Source organism: Cydia splendana, chromosome 14, assembly GCF_910591565.1.
Source record: "Cydia splendana chromosome 14, ilCydSple1.2, whole genome shotgun sequence".
Lineage (NCBI taxonomy): Eukaryota > Metazoa > Arthropoda > Insecta > Lepidoptera > Tortricidae > Cydia > Cydia splendana.
The window spans coordinates 116,393-137,567 of record NC_085973.1 but is presented as its reverse complement, the minus strand read 5'-3'; the positions used below and the strand labels follow the sequence as shown (position 1 = coordinate 137,567).

At 40.6% G+C, this 21,175-nt stretch overlaps 3 protein-coding genes across 3 annotated transcripts in view; 2 read left to right on the top strand and 1 right to left on the bottom strand.

Annotated features, from left to right (window-relative positions):
• LOC134797012 (dopamine D2-like receptor) overlaps positions 1–21,175 on the bottom strand; it is a 281,210-nt gene that overhangs the window by 203,471 nt on the left and 56,564 nt on the right. The gene's annotated exons all lie outside the window — the stretch shown is intronic.
• Positions 8,109–9,045, top strand: LOC134796931 (uncharacterized). Its single transcript, XM_063769124.1, has 2 exons — positions 8,109–8,954; positions 9,017–9,045. The coding sequence occupies exons 1-2, from the start codon at positions 8,186–8,188 to the stop codon at positions 9,043–9,045; spliced, it is 798 nt and encodes a 265-aa protein (XP_063625194.1). The 5' UTR covers positions 8,109–8,185.
• On the top strand, positions 8,987–12,190 carry LOC134796820 (uncharacterized protein K02A2.6-like). The gene is made up of 4 exons (XM_063769033.1): positions 8,987–9,115; positions 9,523–10,588; positions 11,009–11,326; positions 11,501–12,190. Exons 1-4 carry the CDS (start codon positions 9,075–9,077, stop codon positions 12,188–12,190), a joined length of 2,115 nt encoding a protein of 704 aa, XP_063625103.1. The 5' UTR covers positions 8,987–9,074.

Genomic DNA, 21,175 nt, shown 5'->3' with positions numbered 1-21,175 from the left:
TACCGGTATTTTTATTAAAGGCACCCTTAGGCCGCCTTCCCTTTGAGGTGAAGATGAGAGGAGACGCTCGGGAATCCACCTATAGCATTGGTTGTAATTCACGTCTCATCTCCGCTCCTCTGGATCCGCACCTCTCTTCTAATCTCAGTGGTAAGGCAACCTTAGACTGCCCTTGTTTACTCCATAAATCAAAATAATGATCACACTCAAAATTCGTCAAGTTGTAATTACTAACAAATGAGCTGTAAATCGATTATGAAACAATTGTTGTTTGCTGTCCACCAACCTTGGCTCGAAACAAGCGAAGTTCTTCAATTAAATTAACTCGAGCCCTTCAAAAGGCGTTTCGACTACGTACAAATAAAAGTTATATTGTTGGAAGGTTCGAAGTGTTTACTGCGCGAAGACTGAGTTGTTGACGCCACTCGAGGGACAGAACGAGTGTTGCTACGATACCAACTTCCGACGAAGTTCGATATGAATTTGGCGCGACTAGGTCTCATTAAAGATTCAAGATTCAAATGCGAGTCGTGCGCGAGTAGAGTACTTGCCTAATGAAAGTATCATCATCACATCATATCGTTAAAAACAAAGTTCCATCTTCATTACACCACGGGGCCATATTTTCTTTTCGTTTGGCGGTTGTCGATGAACGATTGTCATCTTGGCCAGATCCCCTTATCTATAATACATACTGGACCTACGCTGCAGTGTAGGCAATCTCACGCATTTAATGGCTTTCACGCAATTAACCACGGCAGACATTTTGCAGTGAATATATTCTGAGCATGTTCTACTTGCGACGTAATAATTACTTTAAATTGCAAATCTGCTCAACTTGCCTACCCGCAACATTTAACTTAATTACCATGTTCCATTGCGCGAAGTCCAGTTTTCTAACAATCCAAAGGTATATATGAGTATGACAGCTAACAATAAGACACAAAACCGTTATTCTTTTCCAAAACAAATATTTTCCGCAAATGGCGTCATGTGATGCTGAAGTGAGACGCCAAAACAAGTGAAGGTAGCAATTTCAGGTGCAAATATTTAATTACACAAACGGGTCTACCGCGATATAATTTCATTGTTTTTACCTTTAATTCCGACGTTTCAGCTGAGTTGCAGCTGAGTTGGAGTCTTTCCGTGACCACAGCTGGTGCAACTCAGCTGAAACGTCGGAATTAAAGGTAAAAACAATGAAATTATATCGCGGTAGACCCGTTTGTGTAATTAAATATGTGTACAAAACGCGAGAGTTTAAAGTGTTATATTCAGGTGCAAAATAAATAACAAGCTATTTTTACTCAAGTGTTTAGCGTGGCGCAAGGTGATACATACGTATGTCGAGGTGATACTCGTATTTAAGTTGGGATGTAAATTTTGAAGGAATATTTTGTTAGGTTCTTTCGAGAGACTAAATACGGTATGGAGTTATTCCAACAGGTTTCCAAAGGGTCGGGAACGGGAACGTGGCACCTCTGGAGTTGCAGGTGTTCATAGGCAACGGCGACCGTTTACTCAATCCAACGCGTATAATTTCAATTTAGTAGTAGTGAGCGGTGGGCTGGTGGGCCAACCCGCGATAAATATGAGCGTAAAAGTGGTCTAATCTCAAGCATAATGCAGCCCCGCGGTTTATCGCGAGCTTTATTCGCTAAGGCTGCTCAGAGCTTACGCGGCGGCGTTATATTCCACCGCAATGAGAATGGGATTCGAAACTAACATTATCTTATAAGTGTCCATGACGTTTTATTTAACCTAATATACCTATTCATTAGCCAATCAAGGATATTCTGTCATATTTTAATGGATACGTATTGAATACTGTTTTCTTTGTACCAGGTCATATAGACGGTTCTGGAGGCCAATTTAACGATAACGACTTCAACGACCACTACGCGGACAAAGTCGTGGTCGGCAATAGTGTTTAAATAAATCCTTTCCAAGTGGTGTTGACACATACTGTACAGAGATTTGGTGTCGAGTGCCTCGGAGTGAGCTCCTCTCTGAGATTATCCCGATGGAAGTATCTCGGGGTTTTTCGTTAAGTTCGACATCAAGGATCCGACACCTCTTGAGTTGAATGTGTCTATAGGTTATGGTCACCACTTTGACAACTGTAACCGACGTGGTCTATTTTTGAGTCCTTATGTCAGACATCCGACCTGTGTTCACTACAGTTAGTAATTTAGTATATCGATTTTAGCTAAGCACAACAGGTAGGTGAGTCAATTTTCAAATAGGCAATTTTTACTGTCCCACGGCTAAAACTCGAAGTCCATAGGACTAAAAGACTGGGTATGTATATGTCGAATACGGATGGTCTTAAAGGCGGTGGGCGCGTGGGGTAGTACGATAATGTATTACTTCACAGCTAAACCAGTATGCTACCATGCTACCAGTGCATAAAATAAACATTAGGACTCGTTAACCATACTAGTGCCTACTATACTTCAGTACTAAATGTTTAAAAGAACTAATTGCTATGTTTAACTCAAGGGAGCGATATGAAAGTAAAAAGAAACCGTTTAAATCTTTATTCAAGTCAAACTAGGCCGGCTCCAACCCTACGCCTCTAACATGAGAAGATTTAGCCCTATATGGGACCGGCAACAAACTCAGAGGGACAAATCTTTTCAAAACAAGTTAAAACAACACATAACACATCATTTCTTTATTTCACAAAAGTAAGCTTCTAATGAAACATAAGAAATCAAAATAACACTTGAAATAAAACACTTAGCTAAATGGTTAAAGAACGCGGGATTTTATAAGCTATCAGAATAATCCTTTAGGTATAAGCCTTCAGGAACGTAGCGAGTTAGGCACGAGGTTGGCTAACGAGTACGTCCGATCTCTAGCGCGGTCCGATCAAGAAGCCATACCAGCGGCGGAGCCTCTCCGCTCCCGCCTCAGTCAAGTTGGTAAACCTGCTCGACCAGTCTACCAACATACCGACAAAAATACCAACTCGTGCCTACGCTCACTCGAGAGAAACCTCTCGACGTTCCAAAGCCTTCTACCTGTCATTTTAGTTCAACAACACGCCAATAGATGGCGTTACTCTCTACGCGACTTTATTTATTTCGTTACAATCAAATAACATGTAGCTCAACATTGCTAATCGATTTTATACAGGCGTCTAAAATAATGAACTATAACGCTGCAATACGTCTTTCTGATGTCAGGGTCCGACACGGCCGTCCTGCGCTACACACGTCCTCGTGTGTGGGTGTATGCATTTGATTCTGTAACAAAATACTCGGCACAGTATCTCATCGCTCGGTCATTCCTGACCCACAATTTGGGTCTCTCAAATTACTATTAAAATCAAACTTTGTTATCAATCCAACCAGAAAAAATGATTGTTCAAAATTAATTTAACAATCCTCAATTCTCTAGTCAAAAATAGTCCATCGAGCAACGACTTAATAAAAATAATCAGTAAACATCGCCGCTATCTAGCGGATACACTCCATTAATCATCGCCTCCATCTGGCGGATACTCTCAAATTTATGTGAAAACAGAACAATCTCAAACATCAAAAACACAAATCACAACAGCTCTAATTCATTGCTCGGCAGTATCACTACCATTGTCATCAATATCAATTTACGGGGAAATTATCTGGCATTAAAAAAAATCTTTGGTTATATGTGATCTAAATTTTTGTAAGACATCTTAAAATAAGTAACATTCTGAATTGATAATTCCAATTTTACTCATATGAACACAGTACATAAACGGGAATTCATTTTTAACCAAACAACACCAGTCCTTCGGTGCATTGCCAGTCCTTCGGCAGATACCAGACCCTCGTCAGAAGTAACCATCTCAGCCGCGTAAGTGCTACTCCTCGCAAAGAGCATTCTGCACATAAAAAGCAGACCACGTGCACCTCTTACATGCTCCGGCACTTCTGATGCGGTCACTAAACAATACCCAGTCCATCTAAAGCAAAACATTAGTGCCCAGTCCATCGGGCGTGCCTTCAGTCCATCGAAAGCAAAACAGTAGTGTCCAGTCCATCGGGCGTACCTTCAGTCCATCGAAAGCAAAACAGAAGTGCCCAGTCCATCGGGCTTGCCTTCAGTCCATCGAAAGCAAAACAGTAGTGCCCAGTCCATCGGGCTTGCCTTCAGTCCATCGAAAGCATGACAGTATTGCCCAGTCCATCGGGCGTACTTTCAGTCCTTCGAAAGTACAAGCTTTCAGTCCATCGAAAGCAAAAACAATGTTAAGAGTGAATTCCAAAAAAAAAAAAAAAACGGTTCTTTAAATCATGTTACTCAGAACCATTGGTACTATCAGCGTCAACTGATCAACTGAAACTGAACATCACTGATCAAAATCACTAAAGATAGCTTTCTACTTTAGCTTTAACAACAGAAACTCGCTCAAAACTTCTATGCAGAAGTAAATCCTCTCAAAATAATCCCAACAAAATGGGAACTGCTCACCAGATTAATAAAGCATGATGCACGCGACCAAGTCAAAGGTGGTGGTGGTGAAGTCCGACCCAAGCACGGAGGCTGATCCTTTCCGCCTTGCAGTTGCCGTTGCTGCGGCAGATTGAGAGATACACGATGTGGTTCAACATAGCTGGCTGGTACTGAAATCATCATTTGCACGGTATCAGGTTTATCATGTATGCAGGCTAAACTCAAAGGTTTACGAAATGCCCTAGTAGTGGACACTAAAGACATGTTGCCATAGGATATGGGACTTTAGCTCAGAATAAAATTTAAACTTCAATGAGTGCGTTTTATTTCATTCTATGAACAAACAAACATGTGTTCCAAAAATAAGTAACACGGTAAAATGGGCCAATACGAAAAGTGACAGCTAATTAGTTACGTTAGACTGTTATGCTTCGCCATTACACTCATAATAAAATTCACTAATAAACAATTGGAACGAAACCTGTCCTTTTATTTCCAAATCTCCAGAACAGACGATACTGCACAGCTGCTTCTGTGTTACAGGTGTGATGGCGTCTGTAAGTTGTCCCTGCTCAGGTTGCAGCACACTGTAACATTAATTTCTATATGCGTAGCTCATGCTTTCATAGTATGCACGATTTGTGATCTATCACGGCATTACGGGCAATAATTTGTAGCAAGTTTACTAATTACTAAACTTTACAGGGTAGGGATTACACAATCCTATGCATTGGCAAATCAGCAGGATCCATTTCTAACGGTGCATTGTATTTCATGAAAAAAAATATTTTTTGAGGGTAGATGCACAAGTGAGCGATGAAATAATATCACGTCGTGATAGCCGATATTTGGTTGTAATTAACAACATGGATTTCACTTCAAAATAATTCAAGATCACTTAGATTTAAATGGATTATAAAAATTAATTGTATCTTCATAAAAAAAACAATTATTGAGGGTAGATTCACAAGTGAGCGATAAAATAATATCACGTCGTGATAGCCGATATTTGATTGTAATTAACAAGATGGATTTCACATCAAAATAATTCAAGATCACTTAGATTTAAATGGATTATAATAATGAATTTTATTTTCATGAAAAATCAATTATTGAGGGTAAATTCACAAGTAAGCGATGAAATAATATCACGTTGTAATAGCTAATACTCGGTTTTAATTAACAGTATGGATTTCAAATCAAAATAACTCAAGATCGCTTCGATTTAAATGGATTACAAAAATTAATTACAAAGAAACGTAACGATCCCAGAGATGACGTCACGTAACGACCGCTATGCTCGACTGCCTCAATCACAATTTTATTCACATTTTCACAATAATTCTCACCAAATAACAATGAATTACACTCACCTTTCAATCAAGGTTAGACACGTGAGCTTACCATTACCACGTGTCCAGATTATGGAATGTAGGTCACCAGAAATACACCACGCTCCCAGGTGGCTGTGTAAGCAATACATGAAACTCTGCATCCATCCCACTTCTGATGTCGAATACGGATGGTCTTAAAGGCGGTGGGCGCGTGGGGTAGTACGATAATGTATTACTTCACAGCTAAACCAGTATGCTACCATGCTACCAGTGCATAAAATAAACATTAGGACTCGTTAACCATACTAGTGCCTACTATACTTCAGTACTAAATGTTTAAAAGAACTAATTGCTATGTTTAACTCAAGGGAGCGATATGAAAGTAAAAAGAAACCGTTTAAATCTTTATTCAAGTCAAACTAGGCCGGCTCCAACCCTACGCCTCTAACATGAGAAGATTTAGCCCTATATGGGACCGGCAACAAACTCAGAGGGACAAATCTTTTCAAAACAAGTTAAAACAACACATAACACATCATTTCTTTATTTCACAAAAGTAAGCTTCTAATGAAACATAAGAAATCAAAATAACACTTGAAATAAAACACTTAGCTAAATGGTTAAAGAACGCGGGATTTTATAAGCTATCAGAATAATCCTTTAGGTATAAGCCTTCAGGAACGTAGCGAGTTAGGCACGAGGTTGGCTAACGAGTACGTCCGATCTCTAGCGCGGTCCGATCAAGAAGCCATACCAGCGGCGGAGCCTCTCCGCTCCCGCCTCAGTCAAGTTGGTAAACCTGCTCGACCAGTCTACCAACATACCGACAAAAATACCAACTCGTGCCTACGCTCACTCGAGAGAAACCTCTCGACGTTCCAAAGCCTTCTACCTGTCATTTTAGTTCAACAACACGCCAATAGATGGCGTTACTCTCTACGCGACTTTATTTATTTCGTTACAATCAAATAACATGTAGCTCAACATTGCTAATCGATTTTATACAGGCGTCTAAAATAATGAACTATAACGCTGCAATACGTCTTTCTGATGTCAGGGTCCGACATATATATTTTCATTCAATGTATTATAAGCTTTAAAAATCATGCAGGCGAAATTTGCCGCTTTTTCGCGTGTCCCAGTGGCGGCATAGCGCAATAAAAAAAATCATAACTTTGGATGTAGGCAACGTATTATAAACAACTTTGTATTTTTATAAAGAGCATTTTCTAGAGAATTGATTTAATCATATTGAAAACTTAATGCGTTATTTAATAAAACAAGGGAAGCCTTTTTATCGCTGTCCCGCGCGGCACCTGTTTTGTTATGACTTCAATATACCCCCTATAATCTTCTTTGTCTATTGAATAACGGTTAGATTAAATTTACGAAGCAATGGTTCGGTTAGTGTGGCATCGATTGACATTGAATGTGGACGCGGAAACAGTTTAATTTATTTAAAAACAGGTAAGAATCTCTTTCGATATATTTTGGTACGACTACAATGACATTTGTATGGACGCCTAATACGTTGGTACATAGTTGATATAAAAATGTTTATTTTATAATAATAGTTGCAAATATAATGTTAAAATATATAGTTAAATAAATAAGTGAATCGGTTGTATTCTGTAGGAAATATCGCTAAAAATATTATTGGCGACATGTCGCGACATTTGTATGGCGACATTTATACGGCTATTTTGACCGTAAAATGTCGATTGTGGCATACAATTGTCGACATAGTGTCATGCAGATGTCGAGAAGGTGCCATACAAAATGTCGTCAGGGTCTTATAAATGCAACAAAAATAATAAATAGTGGCATATACATGTTGATACTGCCATACAATGTCGAAAAAATGCCCTATACATGTCAAAAGCGCCTTACAAATGGCTAAATAGTGCCATACAAATGTCGATCTTTAAACGTCCATATCTAGCTAACTATAAAAAGTACAGAGGTGCCTCGTACAGTATATTTTTTGTTGTTAAGAACCCTTCCTAAAACGATGATAATAAATCAGATTTTTCAAAAATAAAAAATTGCCATACAAATGTCGAAAAAACACACTCTTCAAAAATTGACCCAGGTATTAGTTATCGTCTATTACTGGCCACCTTCCAATAAATGGACACCTCATACTTAAAAGATTATGTTCAATATTTGCACAATCCCAGTAAATTTTTAGAACTAATGTTTGTGATATATGTACTTGGGGGTAGACACAACTAGGTATGTAAATGTTACGTGGGTAGGTAATCCAAAAATCAGTTCTGTAATAAACGCCGTATGAACAACACCGTGTTCCGTTACTTCATCCCCTAAACAACCCCCGTATACCATATTGGCGACGATTTCGAGTCTACGCGAAGTTTAACAGTGTCATTTACAAGTACCTAAATATGGCCATCGGTAAATTAGAAGTGTTTAATGTTGAGTCGGACAGCTGGTCGACTTACGTGGAACGGTTGGAACAATATTTCGTTGTCAACGAAACAAAGGAAGAACACAAAGTGCCGACGTTGATAACGGTTATGGGAAATCAAGCCTACGAACTATTAGTAACCCTGTGTACACCCGATAAACCGGCAAGTAAAAAATTCGCGGATTTAGTGAAAGTGATGAGCGGCCATTTGCAACCGAAACCGAGTTTGTTAGCAGAGCGATACCGGTTTCGTAACAGGAAACAAAAGACGGGTGAATCGGTGGCGGATTTTGTTGCAGATCTCAAAAAGTTAGCAAAGCATTGCGTCTTTGGGACCCAGCTGACAGAAAATTTAAGGGATCAGCTAGTGTGTGGGCTTTGTGATGAAACAATACGGCAGCGGTTGTTTACCGAAGATAATATTGCGTTTGACCGGGCATTACAAGTGGCGGTAGCGATGGAGGCAGCGCAGACAAACGCAGCGGCAGTAGTGGAGGGTCGGGCAAAAGGCTTGGAAGGCAGCCCGAGTACGTCGAGTGGTTGTCATGCGGTATCAGCGCAATCATGGCGCGGCAGGAGAGCGATGACGTCATACCGAGCGACCAACAACAAGGAGACGCGGCCGCCTGGTAACAGCGCGGCACAACCTTTGGGGTCCAGGCGCCAGGACCAGGCACCTCGAGATTGGCGCCGTACCGAACAAACAACACCACGCACTTCATCGGGGCCGGAATGTAGTGTTTGTGGTCGGCCGCATGACTCATCGAGTTGTAGATTTGCAAATTATGTTTGTCGCGTGTGTAATCAGCCGGGGCATTTGAAGAAGATGTGTCCTAGGTTACAGATGAGCGTTAGTACACACAAGAATGACATACAAGGCGAAGCAAACAGCGATTTCAGCGATGAGGTACATTTCAATGTTTTTAATGTAAATGATATTTACCAATGTAAACCGTTCATGTTGCCAATTAAATTAGAGGGAAAATTAGTCGAAATGGAAGCTGATACAGGATGTGCCATTTCTTGTATAAATGGGGACTTGTACTTAAAATTGTTTTCCCATTTGCCATTGCATAATAGTGATATTGTTATGTGTTATTATACCCGTGAGAAAAGGCAACCGTTAGGGAAAATTGTAGTAAATGTCACGTTTAAAAATGTATGCAAACCATTGGACTTGTATGTAGTAGATCAAGGCAAAGGACCGTTATTAGGGAGGAGATGGCTACGTGAGTTAGGGTTCAAATTGGAAGAGTTGTCATGTCATGACGTCGAGGTCACTGCACGATTTGATTTGAATGAACTTAATTCCAGATACCGTGAAGTATTTGCGGAGGGGCTCGGGCGGTACACGGGTGGCGAGGTGAGTCTGCGGGTGCGCGAGGGCGCGAGGCCCGTGTTCCTGCGCGCGCGACCGCTGGCGTACGCGCTGCGCGAGCCGGTGGAGCGCGCGCTGGATCAGCTGGAGCGCGACGGCGTCATCACGCCGGTAGACTCGTCGGACTGGGCCACACCGATCGTACCCGTCGTCAAGACGGACGGAACCATTAGGGTATGTGGAGATTTTAAGTCTACGCTTAATAAATGCCTGGAGGTAGATCGTTTTCCATTACCTAGAGTAGAGGATTTGTTAACCAAGCTAAATGGAGGGGAAAAGTTTACCAAAATTGACTTGTCCCAGGCATATGCCCAGTTTGTCCTGGATGAGCGCTCTAGACCTTATACAGTTATCAACACACACCGAGGGTTGTATAGGTATAATAGGTTAATTTACGGGTTGTCCTCGAGTCCTGGCATTTTCCAGCGAAAACTGGAACAGATGTTTGCCGATCTTCCCAGAGTAGGAGTGTTCTTAGATGACGTTATTTTGACGGGAACGAACGACCAAGAGCACATAGAAACATTGCATAAAGTGCTAGATAGGTTGCAGAAGTTTGGCTTAAAAATTAAAAAAGAAAAATGCAAATTTTTCGCCACGTCGGTCACTTATTTAGGTTATGTAGTGGATAAAGAGGGCATCCATACAAATCCGGACAAAATAAAAGCTATCGAGCAGGTACCTACTCCTACTGGCGCAACAGAGTTGCGAGCGTTTTTAGGTATGGTCATGTATTACGCGAAATTCGTTAAAAATATAAGTTCCACGTTGGCACCTCTGTATGCGTTACTAAGAAAGGGAGTAAAATTTGAGTGGTCCGAACAATGCAGGGAAGCATTTTGCGAGGTAAAAAAATTATTGGCAAGTAGTACCGTATTAGTGCACTATTCCCCGGGGTTACCGGTGGTACTAACCACGGATGCGAGTAGCGTGGGGGTAGCCGGGGTCATTTCCCATTTGATGCCAGACGGAAAGGAAAGACCAATTGCATACGCTTCGCGGGTACTTAACGCAGCCGAACGCGGATATTCCCAAATAGATCGAGAGGCTTTAGCTATAATTTTTAGTGTGAAGAAATTCCATCAATATTTGTATGGTCGCAAGTTCCTCCTTAAAACAGATCATAAGCCTCTCGTTGCTATTTTTGGCCCAAAGTCGGGTATACCCGTGATGGCGGCTTCGAGGATGCAAAGGTGGGCAGTGATACTTTCGGGTTATGACTATGATATACAGTACGTTAATACCAGTCAAAATGGCGCCGATGCATTGTCGAGGTTGCCGCACAAGGGGGACGTTGGGGAAAAACAACCGGAGTGCACTTACATTAATTTTGTTAATGATTTTTTACCTATCACTCACAAACAGGTTTGTGAGGAGGTAAAAAAAGATATATTATTGAGTAAAATCGTTTTATACTTACAGTCAGGGTGGCCCTCTCACAACTCGCACGCCGATCTACAACCCTATTTCATAAGGAAGAACGAGTTATACTTAGACTCTGGTTGCGTTATGTGGGGTTATAGGATTATTATTCCGCCGGGACTTAGGGAACAAATCCTTCAGGAACTACATGTAGGACACCTAGGAATAGTAAAAATGAAGGCCGTTGCCCGAAGCTACGTGTGGTGGCCCGGTATTGATGCCGACATCGAGGCGTGCTGTGCGGGTTGTCACACGTGCGCAGTGGAGGCACCGGCGCCGCCGCGCGCGCCGGTTAAGCCGTGGGAGTACCCCGGGGAGGTATGGACGCGGGTGCATCTCGATTTTTTGGGTCCGTGGCATGGAAAAACTTTTTTGATTTTAATAGATGCGTCTTCTAAGTGGATAGAGGGTTTCTTAATGACAACCACTACAGGAGCGGCGGTACTAAAAGTGCTAAGAGAGATATTTGCACGTTTTGGCGTTCCTAAACAGGTAGTTTCGGACAACGGGCCTCCATTTACTAGCAGGGAGGTGGATACCTTCATGCGATATTATGGTATTACTCATACTTTTACACCCGCATACCACCCGGCATCAAATGGGGCCGCCGAGACAGCTGTTAAGTTGTGCAAAAGGGCGCTCAAAAAGGCAGTTAGAGATCAAGTAGACGTGGAAGAGGCTCTTCAGGAATATTTGATGGCGTATAGGAATACTCCCCACAGCACCACAGGACAAACACCGGCCATGCTTCTCCAAAGGCGGGCATTGCGTTGCCGTCTGGACATGTTACGGCCTGGTCGCGGGCTCGAGCAGCGTGTGGAGGCGGCACAAGAAAGGCAGGTGCAGCAGGCGGGGGGTACAGATAGGGCGTTCCGGATAGGAGACCTTGTGTGGTTTAGGGATTACAGCTCGGGGGAGAAATGGCTTAAAGGGAAGGTGGATAGCTTGATAGGTTCTAGGACTGTGTTAGTGGTAAAGGAAAACGATTTATCAACTAGGTTTAAGAGGCATGTAGATCAAGTTAGAGCGCGATCACCAGTTTCCGCGTTGGCGTGGCCTGGTCCGATGGATCATCCTGGAATCACCCAACTACCACCGATGCCACCCGTGCCGTCGTCAGTGCAGAGGCCTCGTCGGAATGTACCGCCGGTTGATCACTATGGTGATCCTCTTTTATATTAGTGGACTGCCACTATTTATGTATTTTTGTATTCTTTCTTATCGATTGTATTACATAAGTTAAATAACTGTTAACCCCTTACGGCATGTAATAAAAAAAAATATATCCATTTAAATTCGAACTTTAATAGCGGTCTAAATAATTAAATATCATATCCGCCATATACCTATGGCTTACTTACTATGCGGTAAAGGGTTAAATAAGTTAAGTATTTAATAGGTAAGTATAGCATAATTCAAGTGTAAGGGTGTGATATATGTACTTGGGGGTAGACACAACTAGGTATGTAAATGTTACGTGGGTAGGTAATCCAAAAATCAGTTCTGTAATAAACGCCGTATGAACAACACCGTGTTCCGTTACTTCATCCCCTAAACAACCCCCGTATACCATAATGTTATTTGGTTTAAACCAAATAACATTAGTTCTGAAATTTTATAATTGAATTATATGAATAAATAAATATAATTCTTATTTTAGTGTGTTGTTGTTAATGTGTCCAGTTATTGGAAGGTGGCCAGTAATAGACGATTTACACTATGTTTTTTTTAAATAGTAAATATTTACCACGCAATACATTTTGTATGCAAGAAACAAATGAGCGTTCCATACTAGTTCCTATGAGCAGTCAAGAACTTCATAGTTAAGAAAACAGACTAAGTATAGCATGTTATATGTAAATCACTATAGAAATGATACATTATGTTATGTATATCATCGCTCCACTTTGTGAATCCTCTCTGAGAGGGACTGACACATGAAACTTATTAGAAAAATGTTAACATGTCCACACGATGACCTATTAGCCACGTCACTATTCTATTGTCCGCAGGTGACCTTAAAACACGAAACAAACAATCCTATCCCGCACAGTCAAGCGTCCAAAATCAACGTCCCAAAAACTTACAAACTTGAACGCTTTCAATTTAGGAAACCTGCCGTAAGTCGCCCCGCGTTTAAATGTATGGCCGTGAGTTACGGCACAAGTTCCAAGTTGCGAGTCGGATCGGACCGCCGCAGGTGAAAGAATACCTAAACTTTACTCGTATATCTAAGTGTCAGAGTGCAAGGAGTAGTTTTTTTAGAAAGTAATGGAGTGCCTTTTGTACGTCTAAACTGCAACAAGTAAACATTCTTATCTTATCTTATCTTGTGGCCAACAAGCGCACCTACTCCGGGATGATAAAAGACACAGTAGTCTTGGAAATCCAAGGATGGCATAAGAGTAACGACAACCTTTTCGACGCCTTAACCTGAGTCTTTGCGTATTAATATTTTTTATCATGTCTCCGTTAAAATACACGTCAGCAAGCTTTTTCAATTCACCGCCGTGATTATACTCGTATCAGTCTCATACTTGTTATATTTCACACTGTATAGGATATCTGTTACCTATATCAATAAATTGTATAACTTTTGTTACTATAAGTAAGTGATATACAGCTAGTTAATATATGAATTACGATTACGACTTACGAGTATGCGATGCGACTCGCTGCTTGCGCAACAAGTAGCGCATCACACACATTGACACTAGGCGCGTTAGCGAGCTGAACTTCGGAAACCAACGATAATGCACGAAAGTTTCCGAGCGGCACGAGCCGCTCCACGCTCAAGTTTACAGCGGAACTACTCCTATCCGGACTACGGACGATACCGAGACGTGAGCGAATTTAAGACTCACAGGAACCCACAGGCAAAAAGCCGCTCATTTTAAAACGACTGCTTAAATTACATGAAACTTGGCAAAAACTTCGATTGTGTGGCAGCGACTAGGTCCGTGTGACACTTAAACAGTCAAAGTAAGAAAAAGAATGTCTATGAGATCCCACTTTAACCCTTATCCGGGCTGACAGGTCAAAAATAACAATCGATTGTCAGTCTTACTTACTGAATATACGTATTCGTTTGAAGTGCCGCATGTGGTGGCTAAATCACCTCTGCCTTGATAAGGGTTGAAGCAAAAGTGAGTCCTCACCTTTTATTTTTGTTTGCGAAATGTAAAGGATACCAAAGGTAACACTTTTGGATACGGAGTTCGAATAAAGACAAGAAAAAAAAATGTATACAAATACACCAACTCTAAGTATGTGCAAATATGAGTTCGAATCATCCCGCATACTTTTTTCCCCGAATACTTTCAAATACCCGAGTTACCCGACTAATAATACTTTCAAATACGCGATCCAAGAAAATAATAGTAGATTGTACAACAAGGGCATAAAGTGACCCATTTTTACCCGAGGCAATTTTTAGGTCTGCGCGAAGCGAAGACCAAAATAGTAGACGAGGGTAAAAATGGACATTTATGCCCTTGTTGTACACTCCGCTTTTCACTTCGATTGCGAGGAAAATAAATTATATTTTTCACGGCAATTTACACCACGAAATTGTCGTAAAGCGAAAGAACATAACCGATTCCCGCCAACTAACTTTTTAATTTTTTTTTTTAATTTTCAACATGTGATCAGAGTTTCAGACGCTTGGTTTTCTGCCAAGTCAAACATTTCGGAGCATTTTTGAACGATAATCGACTCCTATTTTATGTGATTTACTAAATTTAATGACAGAAAATACGGATTTCTAATAAATTGTAGCAAAAATAAAATAATATAACAAGTTTTTCCATCTACACAATTTTATTGCTCAGTAAAATTGTGCAATATGTTTTAACTGTTTGGCTGTTGAGACCGATTACCTTAGTCTTAGAAGAAAATTTTACTTTTATGCTCTAGACTAGAGCATAAAATGCGATTTTATGTCGTCTACGCACGACATAAAGGTGCACTTTTTGAGCATGAGAAGTGAAAAAACATTTAACCACCCTGGAAGTCGATTCTAATTTTACAATTTGATATGGGTTCGAACTGGTTGTGGTAGCACCTTGGCGATCGTCTCGGTGACTGGTGTGCATCTCACGCACGCGCGACTTTCACTTCATATCGTAGGTATATGCACCGATCAGCGTGTCGTGTCCGATCTTCAAATAATATTAAAATCGTAACAATTTGTTAAATCTGAATCCTACTCCTATCTGTTGTATAATTCCGCGATTGAATCAAGTCCGAGACTGATAGCGGTCGGTCACGTCACGGCTCGCGTCGCGTCGCGTCGCGTCGCGGCACGGTGCGGTGCGCCTCGAACTTTTTAACGAGCAACGAAACATGGCGCCCTAATTATTAATACTTCGACGAGAAGCTTTGAGAACCATTTTACGACGCAGTTCAGCGTTATTGAAGGCGCGTCACGTTAAATGTCAGAGTCTTGTTTAAGAGCTAGTGCCGGAAAAATGCATACAATTTCTAGAAGAACGAAATCGTTTTTTATAGTGTGACATACATATAGTAGTGTCTTTATTCGGGTACCTAGCAGGCGTTTACTAGAGGTCAGAGTGACTAGCAAAAAGGCTTTAAAATTACATAAAGGTGCCATTTGTAGAATCTGGACCTATAACAATGACCTTTTATTTATGTAGACGTGTGACGTTCATAGTTGACAAAACTAAAATTTTATCCAACGATTTTGACAACTTGACAGGTTGGCGTCACCCATATGACTAACTAAATATAGGTTCCGTAACCTATATTTAATGGCTCACGATCGTGCGCCTGGTACCATATCTACCTCAATTTACTTACATCCATGACCTATAAGCTATTTTTTAGCCAGCTATAATTTTGCCAAAATATACTATTATTATTATTATGTTTTGTATGTTTCTGGAAGGGTGTAAGTTTGTGTCGTGTGTGTCTGTAGCGTCAAAACTACGGATCCGACTTATGTGGGATCCGACTCGTCCTTTTATTCTAATGACATGAAAATTTTTTCATGAAAAGGCGACTGCCAGGCGTCCCCATTAAGGTATTTTCAAAAATCAGTAATATTTTTTATTTGCTTAATATATTATACGAAGGTAGTATTATAACATGAAGTTTCACATGCTTTGTCAAATAAACACATGCACAATGTAAACATTTATTCTAGTATGTAAAACTATTTTTATTTGCAAACTTAACCTATAACCTTAAGCTACGACCAATTTCATTTCTCTGTCATTAAATTGTACACCTTTTTCCGGAGCAAGCTCTTCGTCCATCCCTACGAGTAGTTCTGAACAACGATGCGACGCGTTTAGAGTAATGGCATTTATATTAAACCAAGGCACTAAGATGCTGTAACATGTAACATGTGAAGTAACTAACTAAAACTGTTAACTTGAGTATTAGATGCCGGACGCAAATTTCCACACATTCGTGCAATCAAGGTTAAAATCTATGTATAAAATAATTTGAAACAAATATGAAACTCCCTTTACAAGGTTAACGATGGTTAAAATCGCAGGAAATATTACCTGAACGCTACGGATTGCGCTTTGTGGCTAGGCGTTTTACGCCATGTAATCCATTGAATTTGTTTTACTTCGTAACGTATTACAGCTTAAGACTTAACTGTATAACTAATTATAATACACATAATAAAAGCTTCATAGTACAACAAACCAAACAATTATCGGCGTGAGCTCATTCACTCGTTACTTGAGCACATTCCCGTAAGCCGGAAAGCCGCTCCCTTCATAATTATTTCCATCAAGCTCCGCTCAAACATATATACGAGTATGTGTATCGTCTGCAAAGCAAACAAGCCCCTTCAATTAAGTGCGAGGCACCTGTGTCGTGTCGCTGATTAAAGAGTTATTATTCAATTAACATTAGTTGTAAAACACAATTAAATGGCGGAAAGTTTTGGGCTTTATCTTCGCTTTGAATTCATCTCCGTCTATTATCCGGGCTCGTGGTAGCCGAACTTGTGATTTTTATGGTAATTGCTTGTAATGAGAGCAGGCAAACTTGTCCGCGCGGTGGGGGGTTTGTATAAGTTATTTCTCGATCTGGCAGGCGGCCGATCAGCGCGAGTAGTGAGAAGATATTTTTTTTCATTGCGGGTGTTTCTCTTAGAAAAAGTCCTTGCCGCCAGTGAACATACGACGATCTACGGTTAATATGTGCATCTTCCTATATCTGCGTAGTTATCTTAGAGAATCGCTTTAAAATAAATAAACAACCGATTAAAATTAATTAAGATGTATTAGGACTGTACTGTTAGAAGTCAGAAGATAATAATACACATCCTCCGATGTGGCCTTTCTATTATTCAAACTTCTTGGACAGCACATCGAGCAATAATATAAAGTACATACATGCACCTACACTTTCTTACTCCTTAACCTTTCGTTGGTAAGGAGCCTTGCAATAGCCTCATACACGCAAAAACTAATATTTCATTGGTTAATTTTCAAATTTCTTCATTTTCAAAAACCTCAGTTTAAATTTGTATTTTGTTTTACAATTACGCGTGATTTTCGAAGCGAAATCATTATCGAAGGTTCAGCTCATGAAAAGCCAGTGGTAGACTAGACGGCTGCATTCATCAGAGGTCTAACAACATTATCCTATCCATCACAAACGTTTCCTCAACTGCATTCAAAGCGCGGCCGCGGGCCAAGTCGAGCCAGATAAGACACGGCTCTCTAGAGCACTCGAGCAGAGCCCGAGCCACAAAGGCCTGTGAATGCAGCGGTGGCTCGAGCTAGCCCCACATTTTTATTCCACTGTTGAGGTGGTGCATTCTGCCAGATAGCTTTGAAATTACTCAAGTGCCTCCGTGCAGTTATTTCACTTCTCAAAGCGATTTCCCTTTTAATAAAAGTTTATACGATTGCGTACGTAAAATAGCTATTTCTTTTCCGTTTTCAGCAATATCGTGAAATGAAGGTTTAGTACAGCAATATAGACCAAAGCCCCATTCGCGAGGCTGCAGTGCGTACATAAATACGCTTTCAGTATTGTACAATTTGTAGAGCCTGGAAACTCACAGGGGAAAGTTTTGAGCGCAACCGCCGTGGCTGTTGTTTTTCCTTTTGTTGGCAAAATATCCATCATTCTCGTACAAACATTACTAAGCTAGGCTTTAAGGTTCTACAACGGACATTTCAACTTGACATCTCTCAAAATCGTCAGCTAATACTGGCAAGACGAAAATAATAAGCCATTTTATGTAAGTACCTACAGTGATTTACTAGGTATATAAACGCGATCAACGCACTGATTTCGTCTTCAATCCATTAAGGAGATGAGATTACAATATGAGCAGCCAGTATTTATTCCAGGCATTAGGTAACTACTTAAAAAAAAGAGGATGTTTATTGATTATCGTTTCTAGTTGCAGTACCTAGGCAGGTTGCATCAACGCAAAAAGTCGTACATATTTACCTACGACTTGCGCCACTACACAGTGCACACCTAACGAGGGTTATACTTAGCGATGTTTCCAGTCCAGATATCAGACAAAATATGAAACAAGTAAAATCCAAAACGCGTGCGAACGTTAGTCCGTACGTCGTCGATTTCAGAAGGGGTGGGTAATGGATCCACATCGATGCTTAATACCCGTCTACCACTCCACCATGAAAGGACACAACTACACATAACTTCTATACCGACATAAGTCGTTTTAGCCCGGGACGGTCGCTTGGAGTGATGTCTACCGTGCAACGACGAATGGCCACAACTTCACTGAACTCGTCTAAGGACATAAGTCCTTTTAGCTTTATGTTTTGCTGGAGTGATGTCTCCAATACTCGGCAGCCATTGTTTCAAGGACACATTTAGCTTATGGTGATTGAGGTATATTTTTCTTAAACGGTTTACCATGTCGCCGGATGAAATGGTGAATGGAGTAGGCGGTTGCCAAAGTACCTATAACTATACAAGCGGACCAGTTATTTTGCAAAATTGCTGTCATTCTGAGATATAAATGGATTGACATTACGTAATGAAAGACACCCGTATTGCGATTTAATCGCTTACCGCATGGAAACGAAGGCGCTAACAAGTAAACCAAACCAAGTAATATAATGCATGGTCCTATAGCTACGCTACATTCAAGTTTAACATCCATTAAAAAATTGGTTCAAATAGGGTTCCAAAAATGGAATATCCTGACATAAGTCCGGACATCGGTCTAAAAGTCCTCACATCTCCTGGACGACCATTTCTCCAAAAGGTTTTTAAAAAACCCTGAGACTCGCCGAATCCCCCGCAATCCAGACTTGTCAGGGGAAATCTTGACGTTGCCATACGTAGTACGTACCTAGGTTGAAATTATAATCTACCTATACTCATTCCAATCATTCTAAGCGAATCAGAAAGAATGTATTTAAGTATCGCTGTGGTGTGAATTTAGATAGATCACAATCAAAACTCGCAGCGTCGCAGCGCATGATACTCAGTGATTATGGTCCTTGCAACAATATAATATATGACATTATGGGAAGTCTTATTTATGTTAAGACACCCGGAAAAGCTCATGATGATTGCTGAATGAACCCTCGATATCAATAATTTGCAAACAGAAATCAAGGGACAATTATTTCGGTTTTCGGTCCGTTTATCATATTGACTCCAGAGCCGTTATCGTCCTCTTATATATATCTAGCGTCTTACAGCGCCGTTAGGCTCTCGAGAGCTCTCGACGCTCAGAATGGCTCGCCGTGACCGCAAGTGCTTCTGGCGCAGACCGTAATATATGTGGACTACACTTCGAGCACAAACCGTGAATTTGGGGAAGTGGCAGGGTGTGTGCTGCAATTGGATACCTGCTCCGTGTTTCACGATTTGTTGTGTGAATGATTTATTATGGTGGGAGCTTGGAGGAGAAAATGAGGGTTGATTTTGTTTCCTTTAAGTATATACTTAAACCACACACGAATATTCATATATTTATTATTTATATTTGCGCACGAATATTCGTGCGCAAATTTTTGACACACTAATAATTTTTAGAGGTGCCTTGTAGGCTACAAGTTGTAGCGAACACCACTCACCGTGCGTGCTAATGTCTGTTTGCTGCTATAAACTAGAATATAATTGAATATAAATAATATACATTATAATATAAATACAACTTATAAAATCCCTCACTGCGCCATAGTCTTTGATTTTAGTACAGTTGTACCAAACTCAAAGTCATTACTAAATGTGTAGGCATGCAAAATTTCACGTTTCACGCATTTAGTCATACCAAGAGTCTGATTTAGAGATTGGTCGTAGAAGAGTTGTAAGGCGCGATTCGGGAAATGAATTAAAGATTCACTAGATATGAAATAGTAAAGATATGTGACGTTTCACGGCAAAAGGTACCATTGCCCCGGCTGAATATTGGAGAGGCGTTAATAATAGCGTAAGCGTCAGCCGCCATAAGGTACCTTTTGCCGTGGAACGTCACATATCTTTACTATTTCATATCTAGTGAATCGCTAATTCATTTCCCGAATCGCGGCCGTGCAGCTCGGTATTGCTCTGCTTGTCCAAAATTCGACAATCCAGGCACCGGACAGCCAGTTTTACAAATTTGCAGACACGAAGTTTTGACATTGGAAATGTCTTTTCGTTCGCTCCAGTATACGGTCCGATTTCACGAAAAAGTGCGATCCCCTTATATCTCGGAAAGTTGTGAAGATATGATATTAAAAAATAGGCTCAAAAGACGCATAATCACGAGAGCTGTAAGGTGCAAAAATAATTATTCGAGAAAGTCAAAAACAAAAAAAGTTATGGTCGAAATAGTGAAAATAAAATTCAAATTTTTCCGAATTTTTGATTTTGGTGCTCGATAATTTGGAAACGAAGAATGATATCAAAAATTTGAGAAAAACGGCTCTGGACAATTTAGTCAGCTACAATTTGAGCCTAAAACAAAGACGATCGGGTTAAGGGTTTGCCCTGTAGCCTAACCTTAAAATAGTCAAAAAGTCAGAACGACATTTTTCACAGGACATTTATGACTTCATGTTTCGCAGAGTTCGTTATAGTTAGGGAGGCGAATAGGGGAATTTTCGGCAATACTCGAGCGTGGCAGTTTAAGATATGAGAGATACCTTAGACCTAATAGAACAACCTTGTACCCTTGTAACCTTGTAGTATACGTTA